Source organism: Heterocephalus glaber, unplaced genomic scaffold (assembly GCF_053883595.1).
Source record: "Heterocephalus glaber isolate CG9 unplaced genomic scaffold, H.glaber_assembly_v1.0 deba00001447, whole genome shotgun sequence".
In the NCBI taxonomy this organism is placed as follows: Eukaryota; Metazoa; Chordata; class Mammalia; order Rodentia; family Bathyergidae; genus Heterocephalus; species Heterocephalus glaber.
This window is the reverse complement of record NW_028258299.1, coordinates 3,632,918-3,659,567: the sequence shown is the minus strand read 5'-3', so window position 1 is coordinate 3,659,567 and position 26,650 is coordinate 3,632,918. Positions and strand designations below refer to the sequence as shown.

General features: G+C 62.4%; 3 protein-coding genes across 29 annotated transcripts in view; 2 read left to right on the top strand and 1 right to left on the bottom strand.

Annotated features, from left to right (window-relative positions):
• The window catches only part of Plekhg5 (pleckstrin homology and RhoGEF domain containing G5), a 28,751-nt gene extending 14,016 nt beyond the window's left edge, over positions 1–14,735 (top strand). For 4 of the 8 annotated variants that reach the window (XM_087214387.1, XM_087214390.1, XM_013065159.3 and 1 more), the window contains 20 exons: positions 5,059–5,188; positions 5,983–6,085; positions 6,371–6,431; positions 6,758–6,849; positions 7,111–7,247; positions 7,541–7,689; positions 8,262–8,450; positions 8,523–8,723; positions 9,516–9,611; positions 10,068–10,118; positions 10,228–10,377; positions 10,748–10,858; positions 10,953–11,102; positions 11,179–11,316; positions 11,402–11,521; positions 12,319–12,451; positions 12,521–12,636; positions 12,738–12,898; positions 13,249–14,019; positions 14,277–14,735. In XM_087214387.1, coding sequence (XP_087070513.1) covers positions 5,059–5,188; positions 5,983–6,085; positions 6,371–6,431; positions 6,758–6,849; positions 7,111–7,247; positions 7,541–7,689; positions 8,262–8,450; positions 8,523–8,723; positions 9,516–9,611; positions 10,068–10,118; positions 10,228–10,377; positions 10,748–10,858; positions 10,953–11,102; positions 11,179–11,316; positions 11,402–11,521; positions 12,319–12,451; positions 12,521–12,636; positions 12,738–12,898; positions 13,249–14,019; positions 14,277–14,286 — 3,069 coding nt within the window. In that variant the 3' untranslated portion in view covers positions 14,287–14,735. Of the gene's footprint in view, positions 1–525; positions 649–4,735; positions 5,189–5,982; positions 6,086–6,370; positions 6,432–6,757; positions 6,850–7,110; positions 7,248–7,540; positions 7,690–8,261; positions 8,451–8,522; positions 8,724–9,515; positions 9,612–10,067; positions 10,119–10,227; positions 10,378–10,747; positions 10,859–10,952; positions 11,103–11,178; positions 11,317–11,401; positions 11,522–12,318; positions 12,452–12,520; positions 12,637–12,737; positions 12,899–13,248; positions 14,024–14,276 lie in introns of those variants that run through there. The other 4 variants (XM_004863711.3, XM_004863712.3, XM_021243376.2 and 1 more) reach the window with 4 other exon arrangements.
• A 179-nt stretch (positions 14,736–14,914) lies between these two features.
• Tnfrsf25 (TNF receptor superfamily member 25) lies at positions 14,915–19,492 on the top strand. 8 transcript variants are annotated; one of them, XM_087214402.1, is made up of 9 exons: positions 14,915–15,875; positions 16,086–16,220; positions 16,541–16,708; positions 16,782–16,860; positions 17,607–17,662; positions 17,756–17,863; positions 18,032–18,069; positions 18,606–18,732; positions 18,895–19,492. In XM_087214402.1, the coding sequence occupies exons 1-9, from the start codon at positions 15,755–15,757 to the stop codon at positions 19,221–19,223; spliced, it is 1,161 nt and encodes a 386-aa protein (XP_087070528.1). In that variant the 5' UTR covers positions 14,915–15,754; the 3' UTR covers positions 19,224–19,492. The 8 variants fall into 8 exon arrangements, with proteins under 8 accessions (XP_087070528.1, XP_087070526.1, XP_087070525.1 ...); XM_087214400.1 differs by having other exon boundaries at positions 17,744–17,863; XM_087214399.1 differs by having other exon boundaries at positions 14,915–15,910; positions 18,035–18,069.
• A 136-nt stretch (positions 19,493–19,628) lies between these two features.
• Positions 19,629–26,650, bottom strand: part of Espn (espin) — a 28,489-nt gene continuing 21,467 nt past the window's right edge. For 5 of the 13 annotated variants that reach the window (XM_004863716.3, XM_004863717.3, XM_021243377.2 and 2 more), the window contains 4 exons: positions 26,353–26,616; positions 21,995–22,074; positions 21,887–21,898; positions 19,629–20,586 (listed from right to left, as the gene is read on the bottom strand). In XM_004863716.3, coding sequence (XP_004863773.1) covers positions 20,442–20,586; positions 21,887–21,898; positions 21,995–22,074; positions 26,353–26,616 — 501 coding nt within the window. In that variant the 3' untranslated portion in view covers positions 19,629–20,441. The other 8 variants (XM_087214384.1, XM_087214386.1, XM_087214380.1 and 5 more) reach the window with 6 other exon arrangements.

The following is a 26,650-nucleotide window of genomic DNA, read 5'->3' as shown; positions in this document are numbered from 1 at the left end:
CCGGGTGCATGGAGAGCATGGATGGAGAGCATTCGGGGTGAAGGCCCGGCGGGGTGCACAGTGGGCGGCCCCATCCTGGCGCAGAGACTGCACCCACTGGCCAAGGAGGCAGAACCCTGGTCTCAGCCCAGTCTTCGGACTTTATCGACGTCTCTTTACCCCCGGGTTGATGGCTGGGAACGCTGCTGCCTTTCCCCACCCTGGGGAGAAGCGCTCTGAAACCACACAGCAGGGACCCCTGCACCCCAATCCAAGGGGTTACGAGACCCCCTCCCCGCTGGGGACCCAGTCTGGAGAGCAGGGGCCTGAGGCCAAGCTGGGCTTCGAGTTTCTAGCTCTGGGGTGGCTCGAGTGCCCGAGGGGAAGGCAGCCCTGTCCTCCCTGCCAGGCCTCCAGGAAGGCTGTGGGCGCGGTGGCCCTGGGCTGGGTCAGGGATCTGCAGAGAGTCACCCGGGCCGTCCCGGGGCGGGCGGCCACACAATGGCAGGAAGCCAGGCCTCCGCTTGGTCTGGGGCACAGACCGCGGCTTCCTCCAGCGAAATGGGGACTGGGCCCGGCGTCTCTGCCCGCCCAGCAGCCTCCGGGCTGGGCCCTAGGCCACTCTCCCTGGACCCGGAGCCCTTCGGGGCTCAGGGCAGCAGAGACCAGGTATGGCTAGGGGTGAGGCCCAAGGTCCCCGAGTGGGTGGGACCCCTGCCCGGGCTGCTCGCCATGGCGGGGGCTGGGCCTCAGGCGTCCCCGCTCCCGTCCTTACAGGGCCCTCAGTGCTGGCCTTCCATGTCTGGGGACCCCTGCCACCCCTTTTCCTCCTGTGCCACCCTGCTCAGCTTCGGCCCCAGCCCTGCGAGAGGCTTCCGGTGTCCCATGGGTGCTCCCCCCAGGGCCCCGCTGTTCCGTCAGGATGACGGCTTTGGAGGTGCCTTGTGATCTCCCGTCCCCCCCCAGTCCTCGGGACTTTGCCCACCTCACCCCACCCCAGGGGTTCCTCCCTCAGAGGCCAGTTTGGTCCAGGAGAAGGGCCCTCCTTGCTTTGATGCTGGGGAGACCCCAGCCATGGAGGGAGCTGAGACCCTGTGGTTTAGAGGGACCCTGGCCACCCAGCCTCGGCCACAGAGCTGGGCCCATGATCTCCTTGGTGTTCCTGGAACCTCACCCCGAATCTGACTTGCTTGGTAGGATTTGCTCGGATCCAGGGCCCGGCCTTCCTGATGCCCTGATGTCCCCGGCCTAGGCTGCATCAGCAATAGAGGCGGCTGAAGCCAGGGTGGTGTCCAGCAGCGGCAGCACGGGGCTGGGAGATGAGTCTGCAGACCTCAGGGGAGCCCTGGCCTCAACAGGGTGGGCACAGAAGTCTTGGTTGATTAGTGACTTGCCATAGGGCGTGGGTCACTGAGTGGAATCTGCTGTGTGTATATTAGATGGGCTTAAAAGCAAGATTGTGGGTCCGGGGATTTAGCTCAGTGGTTCTGGTGCCTGCCTCGAAAGCGCAAGGTCCTGAGTTCGATCCCTGGTACCAGAAAAAAAAAAAAAGTATGTAAATGCAAACAAGACTGAGGCAAAAAAATAAAGACTGAGGCACAGAATGTCACCCCCACCCCGTGAGGCCAGGGCCAAGGTGATTAAAATCTGCAGTCACACACAGGCTGTGTGGCCTTCAGCAGGTTATTAACCTCTCTGATCCTCACTTCTTGTGTCAGCAGGAGCCTCTGGCTCCCAGGACAAGAGGAAAGGACAGCTGTAGGGCCCTGGATGTGGCCAGGGGTAGGAAGACCTGGTCAGGAGTGGAGCTCGGGCTTTCCCACCCCTCCTCCCGCCCACCCCTTCCTTCCATCACTGTGTCCTTCGAGCCTTCACGCTGTCTGTCCTCCTGGGAATCTCTGACTGTGCTTTTCCCAGCTGTGTGTGGAGCCTGGGAGGTCAGTTAGGAGGCCACTGGCGTCATCCAGCTGGGACGTGACCAGCGCAGTGGTGGCTGTGGAGGCCAAAGGTGGAGTCCGCAGAATTTTCCTGAGGTCTGGAGCATAACACAGTCTCGGTGACCCCATAGATCTTGGCCTAATGTATATGTTTTCAGGAGCTGCTGTAACAAATTGACATAGCTGGATTTAGAGCAAGAGACATTTGTATTTTTTTCCAGATAGGGTCTCATATGTAGCCCAGGCTGCCCTCAAACTCACATTGATCCTCTGCCCCAGCCTCGGGAGTGCTGGAATTGCAGGCGTGCGCCACTACATCTGGCTGTCAAGAAATTCGTTCTTATTCTTTTTGTTGTTTTGCTTTGAGACAGGGTCTCCATAGGTTGCCTAGGTGGGCCTTGAACTCCTAGGTTCAAAGTGATCCTCCTGCCTCAGCCTCCTGAGTAGCTGGGACTCCAGGTGAATGCCATAATTCATTCTCCTAGTTCTGATACCCTGAAGTCTGAAATGCAGGTATGAGCAGGGCTGGAAGGCTCTGGGGAAGATGGTTCCGGACCTCTCCCAACCCCTGGTGGCCCAGATGTCCTGTGGCTGTGGATGCACCCCACTCTCTGGCCCCCCCACGTGGCTGTCTCCAGGCGTGTCCTTGTCTGGGGGTTCCTGTACGCCCCACCTCTCTACTTGGGGTGCCCAAATCTTAGCTTGTGCCCTTTCAAGGGCCCTGTTTGCAACGATGCCACTCGGGGGCACTGGGCGGTAGGACGTGGTGTCTTTTTGGAAGGGACCCCGTTCAGCCCGTGACACCGGCAGCTGGGAGGGAGGGAGCTGCAGGGGAAGTCAGGGCCCAAGCAGCTGTGCCCAGTTGGAGGCACTTGGTAGGGTCTGGTTGACCAGGGACCCGGACAGTGTTGGGTTGGGGTCCTGCAGGAGCTGCCTGGACCCTTGGGAGACAAGTTTTATTTTTTTTAAATGTTTTGTTTTGTTTTTTTGGTACCAGAGATCGAACTCGGGACCTTGCACTCACGAGACAGGCCGTGGAACCACTGAGCTAAATCCCCAGCCTGCAAGTTTGTTTTTGAGGCAGAAACTGGGCCCAGAGGCCCAGTGTGTCCAGTGCTGGGCCCAAGGGCAGGGCAACGTCAGGGACCTTGGTGACCAGACAAGAGCTGGTGTGGTGGCTTGAGCCCAGTGCAGTGCCCAGGGGACAGGAACTCAGTGGGGGAGGGTCTGGGAGGGTCCCCAGCCGCAGCTGGGAGGAGCCACCTGTGCAGTCCCTGGATGCAACAGTCCCTTGGAGCTGACCGGGACAGATTGGTGTCCCCGCTGACGCCTCGTGCATGACCAGGAGAAGGGGCCGCTGCCAGGGGCAGTGAGGCCCTCAGAGGACAGGTGTGGGCTCCGCAGTGTCCCTGCCCAGGCAGTCACCCCGAGCCTGTCCGAGGCCAACACATGGATCCACGTGGAGCGGCCTTCTGCCGGGGTCCGGCTGGGGGCCACCAAATGCAGATGTCACGAAAGAAAAAAGAAGCCCAGGGAGCCGCCTACTCTGGTACTGGGGTTGAACCCAGGGCTTTTGCGCTGAGCCACATCCCCCGGCCTTTTCCCATCTTTTGTTTTGAGATAGGGTCTCTTGAAGTCTCTAGATTGCCCAGGCTGGGCTGAACTTGCCGTCCTCCTGCCTCAGCCTCCCAGAGTGCTGGGATTACAGGCGTGTGATACCCCGCCCCTCTGGAAATTCATCCTGAAGGGTACAGACAGATAAACTAAACAAAGCTGTGTGTGTGTGAACCTCAGTTCCATTCCTGGGCTGGGGCATCTGTAAAGAACACGACTTAGTGAGGAAAACGTATCAAATACGAGGGAGTGGATATCAACCTTCAGTTTCCCGAGTGCAGGCACTGCACGGGGTTTTATAGGAAGTTGTCTTTGCTGGGTGAATGATACCGGCCTGGAGTCCCAGCTACTTGGGAGGCTGAGGCAGGAGGATCACTTGGCCCCGGGAGTTTGAGACCGGCCTGGGTAACATAACAAGACCCTGTCTCAATGAGAAGTCCTGGCTCTCAGGCCCTGCCCAGGTTTCTGTCCCACAGGAGGGGGTGAGGAGACAGGGAGTGGGAGAGAAGGCAGATGGAGCAGTGTGTGCAGGTCACTGTGCTGTTCTCAGAACTTTTGGTAGGTTCAAAATATTGCAAAGTTAAACTGGGGAGAAATAAAGAGAACGGCAGGTGAGAACTGGAGGTGCGAGTGCAGGTATCTGTTGTGTGGAAGGAAGGCGGAATGATATGGGTGTGGGGAAGGGCAGGGTGAGGCCTGGATTCAATGTGGACAGGGGAAGGATGGCACACCTTGTGCTGATCCAGCGGTGTCTCTGCACCTGGCCAGAGTGGATCTGGATGCAAGGGCAGGCGCAGGTGCAGCGGGGCTGATCTCGGGAGGCTGACCTCAGGTAGGCGCTTATGGGCCTCCTTTTCTTTTCCTTTTGTGTTTGTTTGTTTGTTTGTTTTTGAGACAAAGTCTCACTATATAGCCCAGGCTGCCTTGAATTTATGACAGTCCTCCTGCCTGAGCCTCCCATGTGTGGGGATTACGCGCATACTCCACCACACTCAGCTCCCTTTTATTCTGAGGCAGGGTCTCACTACATTGCCCAGGCTGGCCTTAAACTTGCATTCCTCGTGCCTCAGCCTCTCAAGTAGCTGGATCGCAGGTCTGTGCTATCACATCTGGCTATGGCCCCCTTCTGATGGCTGCTGTTTCCCTGGAAAAGTAGGAAGCCGACTGGCAGCGACAGGACCGAGCCCCTGGAGGTTGGAGCTGTCATTCTGTGCTGCATCTACAGGGCTCCCGGGCAGGCTCAGAGTGAGGGCCATGGGCCTGGGCACAGGGCTGCTGGCCCCGCCCAGCTCAGTGCACTCCAGGGCCAGTGCTGAGCTGGCCAAGCCGAAGAGCAGCCGGCTTCCTTTTGGGGCCCTTCCCGTGTGCACAGCAGGGAGAGGCCTGGTGCCCAGCCCCGCAGCCCTGGTCTCCAGTCTCCCCCTGGATGGGGGTTTTGCTCCTCTGGGAATCCCGGGGCAGCGCCCACACCATGAGGGCTGGGGAAGGTCACCCCTGCATTGCCAACCCACGGTCCCCATGCCCACAGGTATGCCACCACGCTGACTGCCAGCAGCTGCACTGCCGGGGTCCCCTCAACCTCTGCGAGGCCTGCGACAGCAAGTTCCACAGCACAGGGCATTATGACGGCCACGTCCGCTTCGACCTGCCCCCCCGGGGTGAGCCTGGCAGGCCCTGGCCGGCTCTGAGCCCTGGGCTGGCATGGGAACGGCCCTTTGGTGCTGCTGGAACCCTGACAGGGAGATGGGAAAGACAAGGCTGGCCTGTAGATGACGAACCCCGAGCGCATGGCCGGCCTGGCCTTGTCTCCAGGGCAGGCCTGGCTCTCCTGGTGCTCAGCCCTGTGCTGCTGGTTCTCATCCCACAGCTGGCCCTGGCCCTCAGAGAGGCTCCCCCTCTTCCCGAGCTTCCTGTCCTGGGGCAGAGAGGGCTGGGCAGACCCTCCAGGCCAGGGGCGGGGCAGCAGGTCAGGAACCCAGAGGAGGAAAGGAGCCCCTGCTGGATAGGGCTGGACCCCACTGCCAGCTGCTGTAAACCACCAGGGCCTGGGGAGCAGGGCCCCTCTGTGGCTGCTCTCCCTGCTCTTGGAGGGACATAGGGTTGCTCCCCACCTGCCTGCCAGGGCCAGGGGACTTCAGGTGTGGTCACAGCGGTGGGGGAGGGAGGCCTTCGAGGAAGAGCTTGGCCTTGGGTCCCTGCCTGTAACAGCCAGAGCTTGGTGTTTGGGGTAGGTCCCCACCTAGAGTGTCGCTGAAGGAGCTTTTCATCCACTTGGGTCTTGGGGGTGATAATAACCAACAACCCCCTCTCCTGGAAGAACTGAGGCCCCTAGCTCCTTGGCTGGGTGTCCCAAGGCTCACAGACTGTGTCCCTCTGGAGGTGGCTGTGTTCAAGGGCTCAGGAGGGACCAAGGTTCTGTCCTTGGCCAGGACCCCCCTCGCTTTCTCTCAAGGCTCTGTCCTGGCCCGGAATGTGTCCACCCGGTCGTGCCCACCCCGCACCAGCCCTGCGGTGGACTTGGAGGAAGAGGAGGAAAGTGCCACGGATGGCAGAGGGTAGGTGGGCACAGGTAGGCAGTGCGGTTGCCACGTGGGGAGCAGATGCTCCCGGGCCTTCTCCCGGAAGCCAGTTTGGTTGTGACTCCCATACCCGACTGGGCACCATTGGCCTGACTCCTGCAGTAGCCACCAGAGGGCGCACATTCCTGTGTGGGCCCAGCCCAGCTGAATAACTTATCCCTGGGATGAGCAAGAGGTGAGGGCAGCCTTGGACCCCCACCCACAGCCTGCCCTGGGAAGCCTCACCTGCACCTCCACTGTCTCGCCGCCACTTCCCTGCAGGGATCGGAAGGCCACAGGCCTGAAACTCTCCAAGAAGAAGGCGAGGAGGAGACACACAGATGTGAGGACCCCCCAGGGCTGGCAGGGGGACCCCAGACAGCCCTGCCCCTCCCAGCTCCCTCCCCTCCTGAGGCTGAGCCTCCAGGATGAGGAATGGGTCTGAAATGAGTGTGTCCCCCCAGCCTGCGCCCAGGGCTGCCCACCGGGCCCGGATGGGGCTGCTCCCCAGCTGCTGGGCAGGAGGGGTGCAGGGGGCCTCCAGAGGAGGTGGAGGGCTGGCGAGATCCCAGCTGCCACTTCCTGTTGGGCTTCTCATCCTGGACTGTAGACTGGTAGGTAGGGGACAGAGGGTGACAGTGGAGAGGCTGATGTCCCCTGTGGCCTCAGGACCCGAGCAAGGAGTGCTTCACCTTGAAATTTGACCTGAACGTGGACATCGAGACGGAGTTTGTCCCAGCTGTGAAGAAGAAGTCGTTGGGGTAGGGCCGGGGGGAGCTGGGGGTGGATGTGGGGCTGGGGCAGGTGTGGCCTCCGGGTCGGAGGCCCGGGTCTCCGCAAGTGGGGCCTCTCAGTCCCCACCTGTGCCGGACACACCTGGCGTGGACACGCCCACCTGTCCAAAGAGCTCGGCAGGTGTGCACCGTGCGTGCCTCCCACTCGTGCTCCCTTTGCCGCTGGGGCTGTAGATGGGGTGGGGCGCATGGCCGTCCCTAACACCCACGCCCCCTTCCTGGACACAGGGAGGTGCTGCTGCCCGTGTTCGAAAGGAAGGGCATCACCCTGGGAGAAGTGGACATCTACCTGGACCAGTCCAGCACGCCACTGTCCCTCACCTTCGAGGCCTACAGGTTCGGTGGACACTACCTGAGGGTTAAAGGTGAGTGGCAGGCTCTGCGTGCTGCTGGCTGGGCAGGTGGCAGGTGGCAGGCAGCAGGTGGCTGGGCTTCCAGGGATGGGAGCCCCTCGTAGGCTGCTCAGGTTCCCATTGGCCAGGCCCAAGCAGGCTCATTACCATACAGGTGGCTCTGGGTGCTCCTGGGTGTCTGTGCTGGTAGGGCGGCACGGTGAAGGCAACAGGCCTGGGCCCCGATCTTGGGGAGAGAGAGCTGGGCTCCCCTCCTCTGGGCCCAGGTGCCAAGCACCCCTTCTTGTCCCCTGAAACCTCCCTAGCCAAGCCAGGGGACGAGGGCAAGGTGGAGCAGGGCGTGAAGGACGCTAAGTCACTGAGCCTCCCGATCCTGTGTCGGGCGGCCGGGGCCGGGGCCCCCGTGCTGGAGCGTGTGGACCCCCCGAGCCGCCGGGAGAACCTCGATGTCTTGGTGAGAAGCAGAGGTTGGGTGGGGCCCCCTCTAGGCAAGTCGCCTTGACCCCCAAGGGGCCTCGGGGAGATGGTGCTGGCGGTGAGCCCTTCTGCCCTGCTCCTGGACGATGGATCTTCTAGGGCCAGGGGACAGGAGTCCGTGTTCATGTGCGTGCGAGTGCATTGCTGCTTGGAAGTGAGATGTGGCCCTGCTTGAGTGTGTCCTGGAATAGATCCACTGCGAGCTGTGCTGTGTTTCTCCCCACCTGCTTCATGCTTGTTGGGGGCCAACAGTCAGGTGAATCTTACAGGGTGTAGTGGTGCACTCCTGTAATCCTGGGAGGCTGAGCAGAAGGATCGCTGCCAATCGGAGGCCAGCCTGGACTATGTTGGGAGACCTTGTCTCAGAACCAAAACAAAATTGTCGAGCAGATGTGTGTCTGCACTTTCCAGGCCCCAGCTCATGTCTGGGTCTCAGGAAAGCCGGTGCCCAGGGAAGGGGTGCAGAATCTGCCACATCCCTGCAGGGGCCTGAGACCCTGAGGGGAGGTGTGGGGGATGGGAGCCGGCCTTGACTGACCCCCCCCACAGGCCCCTGGCCGCAGGCGCAAGAACATGTCGGAGTTCCTGGGGGAGCCCAGCGTTCCGGGCCAGGAGCCCACCCCGCCCTCCAGCTGCTCTCTGCCCAGCAGCGGCCCCAGTGACAGCTGGAAGAACCGGGCAGCCAGTCGCTTCAGTGGCTTCTTCAGCTCCAGCCCCAGCACCAGCGGCCTGGGCCGGGTATGTGGCCCTAGGGTGGGACAGGGCGGCTGTCGGCTGGCCTGCCGGACCTGACCCCATGCCACCTTCCAGGAGGTGGACAAGATGGAGCAGCTGGAAGCCAAGCTGCACGCCTACAGCCTCTTCGGGCTGCCCCGGCTGCCCCACCAGCTGCGCTTCGATCATGACTCCTGGGAGGAGGAGGAGGAGGAAGAGGAGGAGGAGGATGAAGAGGAGGATCGTGCCTGCCCTCGGCTGGAGGACAACTGGCGGGAGCTCATTGATGGGCACGAGGTTCGTGCAGCCCTTGTGAGGCGGAGATGGGATGTTCTGAGGGGAAACAGGCCAGAGGGCGTGCTGTGCTGCCTGGCAGAGCAGGGACAGACCCTGGTTGTTTTTTAAAAACTTTTTTTAGTACCTGTTTGCAGTACATACTTATGTTCACCTTAGGGGGTAGATACATGCAGTTAACACATCTTCGGGTTTTTTTGGTACCGGGAATCAAACTCGGGACCTTGTGTTTGTGAGGCAGGTGCTGGAACCACTGAGCTAAATCCCTGACCCCATCTTAATTCTTTTTATTCCCCTTTCCTTCCCCTTCCTCTCCCGCCCTTCCTCTCTGGATCTCCTTCCTATTTGCAAAAGAGCTATCTCCCTCTCCCAGTTTCCTATTTTCTCTTTTATTTTTTAAAGTTATTTATACTTCGGGTTTCTCATGTAAGAGAAGTTATGCAATATTTAAGCATCTGTGTCTGATTTAATGCATTTAACATTATAGTCACAAGGTGCATTCATTCTCCTACAGATGACTCAAGTTTACCCTTCTTTATGGCAGAGTAGTACTCCACTGTGTGTAAACACCACATTTTTTTTAATCCAGTCATCTGTTGATGGACATATACGTTGTTTCCCAGATTTAGCTGTTTTGAGTTGTGCTGCTGTAAACATGGTTGTGCATGCATCACCATGGTGTGAGACCCTGGTGTCTTGACTGTGACCATCCATCCACAAGGGGAGGGTGGCCCGCCCCTCTCAGGACCCCAACCCGCCTTCCCTCCCTCCGCCCACCTGCCTGGCTCCCTCTAGAAGCTGACCCGGCGGCAGTCCCACCAGCAGGAGGCGGTGTGGGAGCTCCTGCACACCGAGGCCTCCTACATCCGGAAACTGCGCGTCATCACCAACGTGAGTGTGCCCCCGCCTGCCTGGCTGCCCCCCGGAAGGGGGCTTCCCCAGCTGTGGGAGGGGGCTTTCGGGGCAAGATTGCCAGGTTAAGATGGACCCACACGGGTGAGGCCTCCCGTTGTGTGCCAGGTGCCCGGGAACCCACGCCCTGGTGGGTCAGGGTGGGTAGGCGCTGTGGAATTCCAGCAGCGGGCTTGTGGTCCAAGGAGGGCTTTCTGGGGGAAGGACTCTCAGCCCCCCAGGAAACCCAGAGGCTCAGCCAGGCCAGAGGTGGAGGGGAGAGAGAATTCCAGGCCCGGCTGCAAGGCCAGTGTCCCCAGAGCTTCCCTCCAGGTGGGGTCCGGCCGGGTGGCCCCAGGTGGGCCAGGGGGCGAGTGGCTCAGGGGCCGGGGTGCCTCAGGGTCTCCCGGGAGGGGAGTGGGTAGGGGAGCCTGAGTTGTGTGTCCCGCCCCACAGCTGTTCCTGTGCTGCCTCCTGAACTTGCAAGAGTCCGGGCTACTGTGCGAGGTGAGGCGGGCTGGGGAGGTACTGGGAGGAGGGGTGGGGCCGAGGCGGGAGGGGCGGGGCTGGCAGGGCGGACTGGGCGGGGCGTCCAAAGCAACCCGTTCTGTGCCAGGTGGAGGCGGAGCGGCTGTTCAGCAACATCCCCGAGATCGCGCGACTGCACCGCGCTCTGTGGAGCAGCGTGATGGCGCCGGTGCTGGACGAGGCGCGGCGCACGCGGACACTGCTGCAACCCGGAGACTTCCTCAAAGGCTTCAAGATGGTACGGGCAAAGGGTGGGGGTTTAGCTCAGTGGCACCTTGCCTGCCTTGAAAGTGCAAGGTCATGAGTTCGATCCTCGGTAAGCAAAAAAACAAAAAACCAAAGGTACGGGCAGGGCCACGGAGGCAGGGCCGGGCAAAGGCTCCGGGCCCGGAGCCATCTGGCCATCGCTGTCCAGTCCCCCGACCAGCGACCCCAGGGATCCCTGTCGGCTCTGGGTTTGAATCCCCGCTGGCCCTCTACCCTGCCGGCTGGCCTCGGGCAGTCTCTCGCCTGAAGGCGAGATGAGCTTTCGGCCTGGGGAGGTCGAGCGCGGCAGGGACGCGCTGGGAACGCGCGGTCACCGGGGCTGTGGTTCTGCCCCGGCCCAGTTCGGCTCCCTGTTCAAGCCCTACATCCGCTACTGCATGGAGGAGGAGGGCTGCATGGAGTACATGCGTAGCCTGCTGCGCAACAACGAACTGTTCCGCGCCTACGTCACGGTGAGGACTCCTGGGCCGGCCCGTGGGCCTAAGGTGCGTGGGCGCGGGGTGGGTGGGGCGGAGCTTCACGGCGCCCCGCCCCTCTGGGCTGCAGTGGGCGGAGAAGCACCAGCAGTGCCAGAGGCTGAAGCTCAGCGACATGCTGGCCAAGCCCCACCAGCGCCTCACCAAATACCCGCTGCTGCTCAAGTCAGTGCTGAAGAAGACGGATGAGCCACGGGCCAAGGAGGCCGTTGTCACCATGGTAACTGGGCAGTGGGCGGGGTCTCCCGGCTGGCCGACGCCCCCGCCCTGGGACTGAAGCCCTGGGCTGCCCACAGATCAGCTCGGTGGAGTGCTTCATCCACCAAGTGAATGCGCGCATGCGGCAGGAGCAGGAGCGGCGGCGGCTGGCGGCCGTGGTGAGCCGCATCGATGCCTACGAGGTGGTGGAGGGCAGCAACGACGAGGTGGACAAGGTGGGCGCGAGTGTCTGCAGGTGGCAGGGCTCCTTGCCCTGGAGGAGCCAGGCCCTGACCTGCGCTGCACCTGCACCCGCCCCAGCTCCTGAAGGAGTTTCTGCACCTGGACCTCACAGCGCCCATCCCTGGAGCCTCGCCTGAGGAGACGCGGCAGCTGCTGCTGGAGGGCAGCCTGAGGATGAAGGAGGGGAAGGACAGCAAGGTGACCGTCTGCAAGACCCGGGCCCCGACCACGCCCACGCCTGCCCTGTGGGCGGGACCTCCCTGGCGTCCAGTGGTGCTGCTGGGTCAGGTGGTGGTGGCCCGAACACTAGAGACTCCCAGGTCACTTGAGGGAGGATTATGTGCCTGCTGGTTGCTTTTTTTTTTTTTTTTTTTTCAGTACTAGGCATTCAACCCAAGGTTTTTACACAGAGCTACATTCCTAGGCCTCTTATTGTTTTTTATTTTGAGACAGGCTCTTGCTAAGTTGCCCAGGCTGGGCTCAGACTTGTGATGCTCCTGCCCCAGCCTCAAAGCCACCCTCTGGGCCACCATGCCAGGGTTGCCCTTTACTCCTTATGATCCAGAGGGGGTCACAGCCCTCGGAGGTGGGAGGTGGTGCATTCCCTGAGGGGTGTTAATCCTGCAGACATCTGGGAGCTGAGAGCCAGGAAATTGTGATTTTAAATTGCTCCCTTTTCCTATTTTGAAAGTAAACTGATTGAAAAACCCACAAGCTGTATCTCAATGAAAGAAAATAATCTTTGTTTCAATTTTACTCATAATTTCAAGGGGGAGCCAGGTGTGTGCACACCTGTCATCCCAGCATTTGGGAGGCTGAGGCGGGAGGATCCCTGTGAGTTCAAGGCCAGCCTGGAACACATGGCAAGACCTTGTCTCAGCCAAAGAATTCCAAGAGGGAGGGTGCAGGGAAGGCCTGTGATCCAGACTGAGGGCGTTGAAGCAACCCCAAGAGCCCCGCCCTGACTCCACAGCCCTTCCTGTCCCCCACCCCAGATGGATGTGTACTGCTTCCTCTTCACCGATCTGCTCCTGGTGACCAAGGCAGTCAAGAAGGCCGAGAGGACCAAGGTCATCAGGCCACCGCTGCTGGTGGACAAGATCGTGTGCCGGGAGCTCCGGGACCCAGGTGAGTCAGGGGCTGTGCGGGGCAGGGCCCCAGTCCTGGCTGAGGCTAACGTGGACCTTACCTGACCAGGCTCCTTCCTCCTCATCTACCTGAACGAGTTCCACAGTGCTGTGGCCGCCTACACGTTCCAGGCCAGCGGCCAGGCCTTGTGCCGTGGTTGGGTGGATGCCATTTACAATGCCCAGGTGACAGCACAGTGGCCTGTGGGTGGGTGGTGGGCAGGGGAACGTGGGGGGCTGCTGATCCCAGCTCACTCTGCCCCATGCCCACTGACCCCTATCCGCAGAACCAGCTGCAGCAGCTGCATGCCCAGGAGCAGCCCGGCAGCCAGCAGCAGCTGCAGAGCCTGGAGGAGGAGGAGGAGGAGGAAGAGGAGAGCAGCGCTTCGGCTGCCAGCTCCCCCACCATCCTGCGCAAGAGCAGCGACAGCCTGGACTCCCAGCGCGGGTACATTTACTCGGTCCCTCACGGGTCCCAGCAGGGCAGGGACTGCAGCCCAGGACCCCGGGCTCCGAAGCTCCAAAGTTGACACTGGCCGGGGCCCGTGTCCCCTTCCTCAGAAGAGCCTTGTGTTGTAAACTGGGTGAGGGTGCTTGGGTGGCACTGCCTCACAGCAGAGTGCGGCAGGGAGGACAGTTTTCAGCGGGAGGGCCATCTCTGACCCGTTGGTAGGAGCTGAGGTCCGTTACTGTGGTCCGCAGTGGGCACCTCGAGCTCCCAGGCATAGCTGTAAACCTCCGCATTGCCAGTGCGGCGGCTGCAGGCCTCCCGGGCTGACTCTCCTCCTGGCCCCACAGTGCTTCTGATGGCTCCACCGAGACCCTGGCCATGGTTGTGGTGGAGCCTGGGGAGATGCTGTCCTCCCCCGAGTTGGGCGGTGGCCCCTTCGGCTCCCAGCCGGATGAGACCTCTCTGGGTACCACTGCCTCCTCCATCACGCCCACCAGCGAGCTGCTGCCCCTGGGTCCGGTGGACGGCCGCTCTTGCTCCATGGACTCGGCCTACGGCACCCTGTCCCCCACCTCCCTGCAGGACTTCGCAGCCCCGGCCCAAGTGGCCGATCCCACGCCCCAGCCCCTAGAGTCATCAGAACCCCCTTCACCCCCACCCTCACCCCGCCTGCGCCACCGCCTACCAGTCCAGCTTCTACCCCGCCTGCTCAAGTCCAAGTCGGAAGCCAGCCTCCCCCAGTTGCTGTCTGGGGCTGCCCCCCACAGAGCACCCCCAGCCCCCAGCCGAAGCCTGTCTGAGCTCTGCCTGGCTGCTGGCACCCCTGGCACTAGGACTCGGGGCTCCCCTCAGGAGGTGGGGCCTGGGTGGGACTGTCAGGGGATACCTAGCCCAGGCAGTGGCCCTGAGCCGTCAGAGGCGGAGAGCAGAGCCAGCTGCCAGGCTGGGGATCCTGCGGGCCCCACCAAGAGGAGGTGCAGGGGGCTGCCCTCGGGGGTTTCTCCCTGGGCCCAGCCTGAGCCCCCTCCAGGGCTCTCAGGCCAGCACAGGAAGCTGACCCTGGCCCAGCTGTACCGAATCAGGACCACCCTGCTGCTTAACTCCACGCTTACTGCCTCGTGAGTGGCCCAGCTGGGGTCGGGGCAGATGGCTTGGTGCTGGCATGGGTAGCACTGAGCTTCGGTAATGGGTAGGGGTATGGTCCTGACCGGGTGTGTTGGCATTTGGGGTTGGCATGGGTGAGGCCATAGACCTGCCCCAGTGCTGGGACACGGGTGTCTGGTGAGCGGCAGCAGAGGGGCCTGAGGTCAGGGCAGGAAGGACTTCTCTGTGGCATCCTCTAAGGAAGGCTGTCCTTCCCCTCCATACCTTGCAGGGAGGTCTGAGCAGAGGGAGCTCCCTCAGAGTGCCACTGACCAGTGACAGCAGACACATGGCTCCTAAAAGTGTGGTACCTACTTCAGCTGCTGCCTCCTGTGGCATGAGTTGGAGTGGTGGGCCAGACCCCTGCCTGCCACCCTGGCTGACTTGCACTTGCTGGACTGGATGGGGTGGGGGCAGCTCGACAGAGCCCCTGGCCCAGGCTACAGCACCCCCCCCCCCCCGCCTGTCCAGAGGGTCCCTTGTCCCCGACTCCTGAGGTTATCAGCTCTGACCCTCCGGGCTGGACTCCCGGGTGCCAGTCCCACTGCCACCCTCATCTGGCCTCAGAGGGGACCGCCCTGTCCCCAACATCCTCCCTCCCAGTCCTGCTGGCCACCCAGGCTCAGGCTGGCTGTGTAAAGCTGCGTATTTATTGAGTGATGGTTCTTTTATAAAGACTTGTATACATCCCTCTGGAGAGTCCTGTCTTCCAGGCCGCCCGTTTCCTGACCCGGGTGATGGAGGCTCCCGTGGCTCTGCTCTGTGCCCCTCCAGCAACTGGGGCCCTGCAGGAGGCACTGGGGAGCAAACGTGCAGTAACGGGTGGGGTGTTTCCAGGCCAGGGTCCTAGGCCAGGGCTCTTCATGCCAGAGCCGAGCCCCTAGCAGAGCCCTCACAGGAGTCGCTTGAGGGAGCTCGCTGTGAGCTTACATCTTGGCAGGTGACCATCCCAAGCTCGGCGGAGGGCACTCCGGAGCCCTCGGGACTGAGTCCCCCCTGGACCCACAGCCGGGTCCTCTGGAGGAGGGTGGGTCTCCCCGGGGGACTTTTGGGTACTTTCCGCCCACCCTGCCCCTTGTGGCTGGCGACAGAGTCCTAGCGCGAAGTCCCCGGCCCTGGTTGGTTTCCCCTCCGGACACTGGTTCTCGGGGGTGGGGCCAGGCCGGGGGTGGGGCAGGTGGCCTGAGAAGGTGGGCGCGGGACGGGCTGGGAGTGGAGTCCGCTTGGGGCGTCTGAGAAGGTGGCCTCGTGCCCGCCCCGCCCCCTGCCTCGGGCTCTGGTGCTGGGAACGGGGCGGGGAACCCCCGGGGCTCGCGTGCCTGTCGCCGGTCGAGGGCCCAGCGCCTGCAGCAGCCATGGAGCCGCGGCCGAGGGGCTGCGCGGCGGCTGGGGCTGCGGTGAGTGGGGGGGGCCGCGGTGGCGGACGCTCTCGTGGGGTTCGGCCGTGCTAGCTAGCGTGCTCCCCCACCCACGACCTACTTACAGGCTAGGAAGGGGTGGGGCTCTTCCGCTGAGAGGAAACACCTTTCCTGGGGCCAGGGTCCCATCTCTTAGAAAGCTGGGGAGGGTCAGTTCCTGCCAGTTGAGGGGAAGCGTGAGGCCTTCGCAGGGGCCCCTCCTGGGCTGTGCACCAGAAGGAGGAAGCCGGACCCCCACCCATGGGCACCCCTCCTGCCCAGGGGTCTGAGAAGCAGGGGCCTCCAAGGGCCGATGCGTCTGGGGTCAGCATCCCTGTCCTCCAGGGGCTCCTGCTCCTGCTGCTGCTGGGTGTCGGGGGTCAGGGCAGCACTCCTGGCTCCAGGTGTGACTGTGGCGGTGACATCCAGAAGAGGTATGGCCCGTTTTGTTGCAGGGGCTGTCCAATGGGTAAGTGGCCGCAGGGGTGGGGGGTAAGGGGGACAAGGAGACAGACTGGGCGGGGCGAGGAGGGGCGGGCTGGGAGGGAAGTAGGAGCCAGAGATGGGAAAAGAAGGAAGGTGGGGAGCCCGGTGGGACATGCTGGGCGCCCCTTTTGACTGTCTGACCCCATCCGGCTCCACAGGGTACTACCTGAAGGCCCGCTGCACGGAGCACTGTGGTGACGCCACCTGCCTTCCGTGTCCCCAGGGCACCTTCTTGGCCAGGGAGAACCATTATAATGTCCACTGCACCCGCTGCCAGGCCTGTGACGAGGAGGGTGAGGGGCTGCCCAGTGCTCGTGGGGGGATGGCAGTGGTCAGGGTCTTTCTGAAGGAACCGGGCAGCTTTGGGGCAGCGTCCAGGAGTGAGGTCCCTGTGCCTGCCCTGCTCCGGCCTCCGGACCCCTGAGCCCACTGCCTTCCTGCTCACTGCTGGTCCCCACCTGCCGTGGCTTTTGGCCTGATATGCTGTGCCAGCCACTCTCCCTTTCAGGGCAGCTGTCTCTCTCTGGCCTGTCCTTCCCTCTGTTCTCTGGGGCACCCAGCCTTGCTCTCCTTGGGCATCTCTGGCACTGACCACCTCCCTGCACCCTGCCAGCCTCCCAGGTGGTCTTGAAGAACTGCTCTGCAGTGGCAGACACCCGCTGTGGCTGTGCCCCAGGCCAGCTTGTCGACTGCTCAGTCAAGCCATGCGTGGCAAGTTCGCCCTTCCGATGCCTCCCGTGCCTAGACTGCAAGCCCCCTGAGAACCACACACCTACACCCTGTGAGTACTCCCAGCTGCCCCCACTCCTGCCCTGATTTTCCTGTCCTGACCCACAGCGTCTCTTGGACTGCAGGTTTCGGCAGAGACAGCAGCTGTGGGCCCTGCCTGCCTGGCTTCTATGAACACAGCAGTGGCTGCGCGTCCTGCCCCACGTAACTTCCTGGGTGTCCTGGGCCAGGAGGAAGGGGCTAGGAGCAGGGTGGGGGCTCTGGGGACCATGCTGTGGGTGTGGGGTGACAAGCAGGGGCTAGGGATGAGGGAGCTTGGGCCTGGGGTGCGTGGGCCCCACTTCAGGCAAGCATGGGATGAGAAAGGAGTCTTGATTCACCTTATGCCAGATAAATAAGGCAGTGTGCAGTATCTATATTTTCTGCCAGAATTTCCTTAATAGTCCTTCAGATGAATACTAAGGACTTGTTATTTATACAGTCACACTGACAGAGACTTCAGAATTTGGCCTGAGGTTCAGCACTTGCTGTCAGTTCTTGGACAAGTTTGGAGAAATAACCTCTCTGATCTGGGGTTCTCCGTCTGAACATGGGGGTGCCAGGAGGTCCTTTTCGGAGGAGTGATAAGGGGAAAGGCACCTTACCAGTTACCCATCCAAGTCTTTATTGAGCATGTGCCACTTCCCAGACTATTCTAGGTACTGGGGCTACACAGGAAACCAAAGAGACAAAAGTCCCTGGCCTGTAGAGGTGACTTTCCAGTGACCCCGCATCTATCAATAAATAGGGTGGTTATAGTTGTTGGGGACCCAAGTGACATTTCAACAGTATTTTGGAACATTCTTGGCCAGAGTGAGGCGCACAGGGCAGCACACCTGGGGGGACATTGCCGGGCATCCTGGGCAGCCCCTCCTGGTGTTTGCCCTGACTCATACCCTTCTGCCCTCCAGGAGTGTCCTGGGAAGCTGTCCGGAGCCCTGTGCTGCTGTCTGCGGCTGGAGGCCGAGTGGGTAGCCCCTGGGGATCGCAGCAGGAGAGCTGGTGTGGGCCGAGGGGCTGGGGCTGGCTACTACCCAGCACCCACTAGCTCCTCTTTCAGTGTTCTGGGTCCAGGTGCTCGTGCCTGGCCTGGTAGCCCCATTCCTGCTCGGGGCCATCCTCATCTACTTGTATTGGCGCTGCCAGCCGCAAAATCTGGTGGTTCTGGGTAAGTCTTCACATGCAACACACACATTCCCAGGAGCCTGGGGTCAGAATAAGGGGAAACTGAGGCTGGGAGGGTGGGATGCAGGGGAATACAAGAGGAGCTGGACTTCAGGACCCAGATCCAGGGGCCGTGCCTGGTTGCTGATCAAATCCTTTCTGTCTCTGTCAGCAGACAAAGCTGGCACGGAGGCCCTGAGCCCACCACAGGTAAGAATCTCAGTACATGCTGGGAGGAAGGCTAACTGGAAGGACAGTTTGTGACCCCAGTGCTTGGCACAGTGACAGGCACAGTTAGACCTGTAGGACAGGGAGTTATCACAGACTCTGAGGCTGGCACAGACCCTGCCCTACAGTGGTGCTGTTTGCTGGGGTCCAGGCAGGTGACCAGGAGCTAATGCTGGGAGGGACAAGTGCCCTGGGGTTGGGGACAGGAAGAGGACAGCAGGGCCCAGTGTGCTGGTGCACATCTCTGGGAGGCTGAGACGGGAGAGCTGCAAGTTTGAGCCTAGCCTGGGCAATTTAGCAATGTATTAGCAACTTAGTGAGACCTGGTCTCAAAATAAAAATTAAAAATGGCCAGGGGTGTAGCTCAGGACAAAGGCCCTGAATTCAGTCCCCGGAACTACAGCAGGGCCTGTTAGGGGAGGTGGCTCTGAAGCGGGTATCTGTGACCTGAGCCAGGGAACCCCCACTTCTGACCTTTCTCGGCAAGCAGAGCTGACCCGGGGTCTCTTGGCTTGCAGACCTCCCACCTGTCAGCCCCGGACAGCGCCCATGCCCTCCTCGCACCCCCTGGCCCCCTCCAGACCCAGGAGGGGCCCCATCAGCAGGTGCCACAGTCCTGGGTCCAGCTGCCCAGCCCAGCTCTTGGTAAGGGACCTCGGTGGCCTGTGGCTTGATCCCAGCCTGACCATGTGCCACCCCTAACTCAAGGGGCGCGCTGTGCGGTGCTCCACCCCGTGCTGCAGGGGCGCCCCCCTCGTCCTTGGCCCCTGCCCGCTTCCCCAGTGGCTCTCTCCGACCTCTCCCCAGGCTCTCCTCCGGCGCCCCCCCTCTCGCCGGCGCCCTCTGCAGGCTCTCCGGCCGCCATGCTCCAGCCGGGTCCGCAGCTGTACGACATCATGGATGCAGTCCCTGCGCGGCGTTGGAAGGAGTTCGTGCGCACTCTCGGGCTGCGCGAGGCGGAAATCGAGGCCGTGGAGGTGGAGATCGGCCGCTTCCGTGACCAGCAGTACGAGATGCTCAAGCGCTGGCGCCAGCAGCAGCCCGCGGGCCTGGGCGCCGTCTACGCGGCCCTGGAGCGCATGGGGCTGGACGGCTGCGCTGAGGACCTGCGCCACCGCCTGCAGCTCAGTCCGTGACGCGGCCGGGGGTGGGGTGGGGTGCTCCTGCAGCTTTAGCGCTCGGGTGACCCCGGCCAAAGCCCTAAGTACGGTTACTTATGCATGTAGACATTTTATGTCACTTACTGAGGCCTCCGAGGGCCCCGCGTAGCAGCGCCCGCCGCCCTTGACCTGCCCGAGCCGGCCGCACAGGCCAGAGCGAGTGGGGGGGGGGGCTGTAAGGTCGCCCCGCTGCTCTCTTGGCCCGAGTGGGGCTGGTACTGTGGTATTAAATCTGTGAAGACAAGTGGCTTCCTGGTGGTTCTGGCGGCTTGGGGCACGAAGTGGCCCAGGCTTCAGGCGCCGCCCCCCGCCTGCCCTCTGGGGCCAAGGTGGAGCCCAGCGCCACCCTGCGGCCCGGATCCGCCCTTCCCTTCCGCGGGCCTCTGGCCCAGTGACCCGAGGAGAGCGCGGGTGGCTGCGGCAGCGAGGACAGCGACGCGAGTCCCAGGCAGCGGAGAGCGCTTTAATGGGGGAGCTGGGGCGGGGTGGGAGGCGGCTTTGGAGCCATGGTGCGGGCCTCGGCCTCCACTCCTCCGGGGCAGTGAGAGGGTCCGGGCGCCAGGGTCTGGGCGCGGGCTGCGGGGAAGTTGATGGGACCCCGGGATCAGCCACTCCGCCCAGACGGGCAGGTTGCATCGTTTCCGGTAAACAAATGACTGCAAGGAAACCCTCGGCGGGGATGAGAAATGGGGCGGGGGGGGGGGGGTCGGGGGTCGGGCACGGATCTGGGTCGGGAAGGGAGGAAAACCCCTTCCCGAGCTCGGGCGGCCTCCACCCAGGATGTGCCAGCGCCGCGGGTTCCGGAGTGCGCCCCCCCCACCGCCCCGCAGGAAAAGTCACCACCCACGGTGGGGGCGGGGCGAGGGCTGCTCTGTGCTCCCCGCCATCCAGCGACCGGGCGCGTGGACGTATGTCGGCATGCAAATGAGCTGAGCCGCATCTTTTTGCGTCAATGGCTTGAGCACTTTTTCCGCGGAGGCTTAGATGGCGCTGCGCTTCAGCGTGGGCCGGGGCTGGGGTTGCAGGGGCCGGGGCGGGGGTCCGGGCGGGGTTCAGGGCGGGTCCCGGCGTGGAAGGGGCGGGTGGTGAGGCTCCCAGCCTTTGCACACCGGCCGGCAGGCGGGGCAGGGGCTGGGGACACCCCACCACACCTCTCGGTGCTGGCCACGCTGCTGTCAGAGGCCCCGGCGGCTCTTACTTAGGGATGTCCCCCTTCTTCAGGATGACCTGTCGCTGCCAGGGCGCCAGCTTAGTCTCGTCGTAGCCAAGCGTTCGCAGCTTCTCCGACTGCTCTTTCTCCCGCTGCATCTCCTCCTGCTTTTGTCTCTCCTCCTCTTTTCTGCAGATGGGGTGCGGGCAGAACCCAGTGGGGCTTGGGTCAGGTCCCAGATGGCAGCGGGGTGGGCTGCCAAGGAGGTCCGGGCCAGATCCCGGTTACTGGGGCACCGAGGGGGAGGGAGAGGCTGAGGTTGGGTACTAGGGTCCCTGGGGTTTCCTGGAAGCAGAGGGGCTGGGTCACCCACGGCCCTGTGTAAGGGTCTCACAGACTTGGCCAGAGTACTGGGCCCAAGACTGGAGCTGCTTCGGAGTTGTCAATCTGAATTACTGGGGAATGGGACTGGGCCATTAGGGACCCCATCACTGGGATACAGCTGGGGAATGAGGAATGAGTTAAGACACCAGGGTAGGAGCTGGAGATGTGGCTCAGTGATAGAGCACTTGTCCAACATGTTTGGGACCCTGGGTTCCATCCCCGGCACCACAAACAGAACAAAACAAAGGGTAGCTGCCTGGGTGGACAGGGTGGCTGCTAAGCACAGTGAGGCCATGGTGCATCCGAAATGTGGCCAGTCCAAGCTGGGATACATTGTAGGTGTAAAATGCATAGGACTTTGAAAATTATTTTTTCAAAAAAGAAACTAGGTGAGCCAGGGATGTAGCTCGGTGGAACTGCTCCTGTCTTGCAAGCGCAAGGTCCTCAGTTTGATCCCCGGTACCAAAAAAAAAAAAAAAAAAAAAAGAGGAAACTGGGCAAAGTGGCATGTGCCAGTAACCCTAGCTACTTGGAAGGCTGAGGCAGAAGGCCTGCAAGTTCAAAGCTGGCCTGGGCAACAGAGCAGGACCTCATTTTGCAAAAATAAAAAGTATAAAACATCTCATTAATAACTTTGATATTGACCATATGTGGAAATAATATTTTTGATATATTGGGTTAAATAAAAAGTTCACTGTATATTTTCAGTGTGGCTACTAGAAAAATCTAAAATTATCCATGTGACTCATGCTATACTATTGGATGGCACTGGGCTAGATTACCAGGGGAAGAAACGAAGATTTGGAGGGCAGATGGTGAACGGCATTGATCTTGGGATGGGAGTAACAGTAGGGCAGAAAGGCTGGATTAATAGAGATGGGACTGGGTAATTCAGGAATGAGGTTATCAGAGCATGAGAGCCTGACCATGGAGACAGGTGCCACATTACGGCGGAGAGGAGGCTGGTGGTATCACCAGGAACCCAGAGGTTGTGTTACAAGGGCTGAATGGCAGGATGTGCCCAAGACAGTTCGGAGAAAAGGGCCAAAGCACCAGCCTGTGCCCGGGTGGGGGAGGGAGGGTGGTGGGTCTGGGTTGCACTCACCGCTTCTGCTCCCTGCAAAGAGAAAGACTGCATTAGTTGGTGCCAGCGCTTTAGGGACAGAGCACTTCACCCTACAGGGACAGCTCCCTCCTGACCGCCCCTCCTCACCTTTCCTCTTCCAGCTTCTTCCGAAGGAGGTCCCGCCTCCAGGCAGGCAGGCTGGCCAGCCGAGCTTCCTCCTCCTCCTCCTGAAACAACCGCAGAACTTCAGGACCAGCATGGGCTAGGAGTTGTGGGGCCAGGGGACTACAACCCCAACCCAGGGCCACGCACGGGGCTGCCCGAGGAGACCCTTTCGGTGCCTTTCTATGGTACAAATGGATGGCAGTACTTAGCCACGGCCCCCACGGAGGAGCCTCCTGTCCCCAGTGACCTAGGCCAGTGTCCTAGAGGTGGCGCCGGAGAGATCTGAGCTGAGTGTAGGCTGTACAAGGGCGACAGAATGACCAGCTAGGCCCCGCAGGGGTGGGTGGACAGATGGCCCCAGGACTGTCGCCCAGGGTCTCTGAGCAGATGCAGCCTTGAGACCTCATACACCCGGCCAGCTCACAGAGGCCCACACTGCCCCAGTGCCATGTGAAAGTCCTGGCCCATGCCTGCCCTTTTCCCAATAGAGTGCACGTCAGTCACCACTGTGGGACTGCAGCGACATCGGGGAGGGGGATCCAACACAGGCAGCTTCCAGCAAAGCGTTTTATTCCTCGGATGTTACAGAAGAGAAAAGGTCTGTACACATCACACAAGCAACACTGAGTGGGCAGCCAAGGAGGTGGGCATGGACTCCAGTGAAAAACCAGAGACAGGAAGAGTGCCACATTGCCACAAGGTGGCCCACGGTGCCCACTCGGAGAGGCGGCTCAGCACTGCCACCTGAGCCACACAGCCCAGCCAGGCCGTGTGCTGTGGCCCCCAGCTCGCCAAATGGCCCTATCCTGCCTCCAGGGGACCTCAAGGCTGGAGACGGCCCAGTCACGCTCCCAGCTGCTCCCAGGTCGGGCTTGTCCTGACCACTTCCGGCCTCTGGCAGCTCCGGACAGGCACCCAGGCCCGGATCAGAGCTCTTGAGGACAAACTCTGGATTCACGGGCTTAGGTGTCAAACAGCTCTGCTTCCTTCTCCTTCCAGAAGGAGAAGCTGCGGTCGATGTAGCGGCAGATGTCTTCGTTGCTGAACTCGCCCATCTCAGACACCAACTCCAAGGGGTCCTGGGTGGCGGCTTCGGGAGGTGGGGGCGGGGCCGGGGCCTGGGCCGAGGTGGGGGGCGGTGTGGCGGGCGGGGGCTGCCCCGTGTGCGGGTCCTCCGTGTGCGCCGGAGCAGTCTTGTCCCCGGACTCCTCCTCCTCTTCCTCCGCCTCCTCTTCTTCCTTCCTGGCCTCTTCTTGGGCCGGCTCGGCCTCCGGGCTGTCTCCGAAGAACTGGCGCCTGAGGTCCTCGAAGCCGTCGCTCCAGCCGCGCCGTCCGGCCTCCACCTCCTCCATCACCACGCGGTGGAAGAGGCGGATGCGCTCCCACGGGTGGCTGCCCAGCCGGTCGAACATCTCGTAGCACAGCAGGTGGCGGAATTTACGCTCCTCCCGGCTCAGACCCATCTCGAGCAGCTGGAAGTAGCCAAGCATGAAGAGATCGAGGGTGAGGCTGTCGTGGCGCCGGGGCGCGCCGGTGTCCAGGGGCGGCAGGAAGTGCTCGGGCCAGTACAGGCCGTGCGCCAGGCCCGGGCCCTGGGCTCTGACCGTGGGCGCCCGGCGAAGTAGGCTCTGCCAGTGGCCCAGCAGCTCGCCCACCACCTGGCGCTGCCTCAGCAGGTGCAGCAGCCGCTGGTCGGGCCCGCAGGCCGCGAGGTCGTCGTCTGCTGGAGGTTGCTGGGGAGCAAAGTCACCACTGGCCTCGGGGCAGGGGCCTGCGCTGGCCGCCACCGCTCGGGGCAGCAGTCTGCGCAGGCGCGCCTGGGCGTGGCGCCCGGGGCTGCGGAAGGCCCACTTGCGCCAGTGCTCCAGGAAGAGGTAGACGATGCGCTCCTTGCGCAGGTCGATGTAGTCCCGCACGCCCGGCAGCTCGGTGGACAGCGGCGGTCCGCACGCCAGCTGCTCGGGCGCGCTCAGGGTCCCCAGGGGCTCCTCGGCGGCCAGCGAGCCGTTGGCAACAGTGGGCTCACGGGAGCCGGCCGCCACGTAGTCCTCCTCAAGGATGGGCTTACGGTCTGGGGCGCTGGCCAGCGACGGGGCCTTGTGAGGCGGGGTGTGCGCGGGCGCTGCGCCCTGGGCGCGAAGCTCGTAGGTGGCGCGGAGACGTCGCACGGAGACGCCACACTCGAGGATCTCACGCGCCACGGCCTCATGGCACCAGCTGAGCAAGTGCGAGCGGCCCAGGCAGAGGGGCCCAGGCCTGGAGGACGCGTCGGGCAGCGGCGCCAGGGGCTGGCCCGTGTCGGCGGCCAGCAGCTCGCCCAGGTGCGTGGGCCGGCCGCCCAGCGCGGCCAGCAGCGAGGCCATGCTCCTGAGCAGCGTGGAGATCTTGCTGCACCAGGCGGGCAGGCTGGTGGCGCGGCCCTGCATGCGACGCGGGTCGACGGTGAAGCGCGGCGCCGAGAGCGCGGCCGAGATGGGTAGCAGCTGCTCGAGGTCCAGCTCCAGCTGCTCCAGGCGCGCCTCCAGCCTCTGCGCCCTGTGCAGCACCTGCAGGTTCTCTATCTGCTGCTCGATGAGGAGGATGTCGGCTTCCGTCATGAGCTCGCCGAAGGGCCCGAGGATGGCGTCGCGCTCGCAGTCGTACCTCCAGCCCTCCGGGGGGTAGCAGCAGGGGCTGGCGGAGGTCAGCTATGCGGGGAAGACAAGAGAGGGAGGGAGGCACGTCTCCCTCTGGCCCAGCTCCCGCGGCGGTGCTGGCGGCGCTGGGGAACCTTTTGCATGTCCCGGGTGGTGTAATGGCTCCGAGGGGCTGCGTGCACGGGGACACTGTGCGAGGCTCCGGCTCTGGACTCTGGGCAGGCTCCACTTGGTCCGCTGGCGGGGGCACGACCTGTCCTTGGGCGCCGCTGCGAGGCTGGGAGGTAGGCCGGCAGAAGGGCTCTCATACACCACCCAAGGAGCATGCGAAAGGCGTGGGCGGGGAGCGGCTGGGCGCCCCCTCCCCATCCCAGGTCTGCTCACCCCAGCCCACGTCCCTGCAAGACCCCTGCTGCCAGGCTGCTGACCCTGCCCCGACTCTGCTGTGGCCCAAGCCCTCGGGACCCCCGTGATCAGTGTCCCATGTGCTGAATGACAGGCCCTCTGACCCTTACAGAGAGCAAAGCAGCAGCTTCCACCTCCCCCTGCCTCCAGCTGGGCCATACCCTCACCACCACCGTTTTGGAGGCAGGGTCTGAGTTGGCCAGGCTGGGCGAGAACTTAGCAATCCTTCTGTCTCATCCTCTCAGAGGGCTGGGTTGCTGGTGTGCACTACCACACCCAGAAGGCTCTTCTCTTTCGTCCTCATTTTCCTCCACCTAGGCCACCTCTCTGGTGCCAGCTTTTCCACTATGGGGGCTGCTCTCACCTCCAGGCCTCCCAATTCATCTTGACACCCACAGTCAGATCCCCACGTAAAAGTATGATCTGCTAGTTCCCCACTTAACCACCCCAGACCCCTCCTGCCCCAGGAAACCCCAGTTCTCTTCCAGGTGCCCAGAGGGCCCTCCCCAGCTTGGGCCCCAAGGTCCATTCTCAGAGCCACATCTACTCCAACTTCCAGGCCTCCAGCCTGCACGCTCACCCTGCACCCCACACCCCCCAGGCCACTTCTTGCTCACCTTCCAAGTCTTGCCTTAGACTCGCCACCCCCAGCCCAAAGGGCGGCCAATTTAGGGCCGCCCAGGCCCGGGCACTCTTGGTCACAGCACTGGACAAGGTGATACCCCAGGGGTTTCCTCAGGTGCCAGTCTCTGTCACCGTCCTGTTTCATCCCTTGGGGACACTTATTTGCTTATCAATACACAGACATGGGCAGCCACCCAGGAAGCAGGCGTCAAGTATATTCACCACAACCCCCTTGAGGCTACGGCACCCACCGGGGAACACTGAACAAATGAAACCATCAGCTAGTGATGAGCAGCCCATCTTACAGACGTGGAGACTGAGGCTGCACCAGGCTCAGTATCAGCAGTGGACAGTGGCAATACAGGGGCAGAGTCTGCTCAAGACCAAAGTTCTCTGGATGACTCAGGGTCCCTGGGCCAGGGCATCCCAGGCCAAGCCAGGAGCCTGTTGGAAAGGAAGAATCTCCACCCGAGACCTCCTGAGCCCAGACGGGGATTTAAGCAAGGTCTCAGAGGATTTGAAGGCACACTGCCACCTCCTTTCAAAGGACCAACTGCTGGGGCTGCGGAGCCTGGGACCCAGCGCGCTGCCCCAGCAGGCTGACGGGTAGTGTGGGGCAGGACCTGGAGGAGCCATGCAGACCCCAGGGCTTTCTGGGCACCCCTGCCCACCCACCTTCCGCCTCTGCTCCTCCTCCTCCTGCATCTTCAGCTGCAGCTTTCGCACCATCACCTGCCGCTTCCACTCGGGAATGGGCCGGCCCTGCTCGTCGCGCGTGGGGATGAGGGGCTCCACATCCAGCTGCACGCCCGGTGCAGGGGTGGCGGGCGGTGCCGGCACCACGCTGCCGTTGAGCAGAGGCTGAGCCCCCGAAGCTGGCGGGGTGGGGCTCCGGGCCCGAGATGGCGCAGGCAACACTGGTGGCAGCGGTGAGTCGGGCTGCGGGTAGAAGCAGTGGCGCTGAGCACTGGGC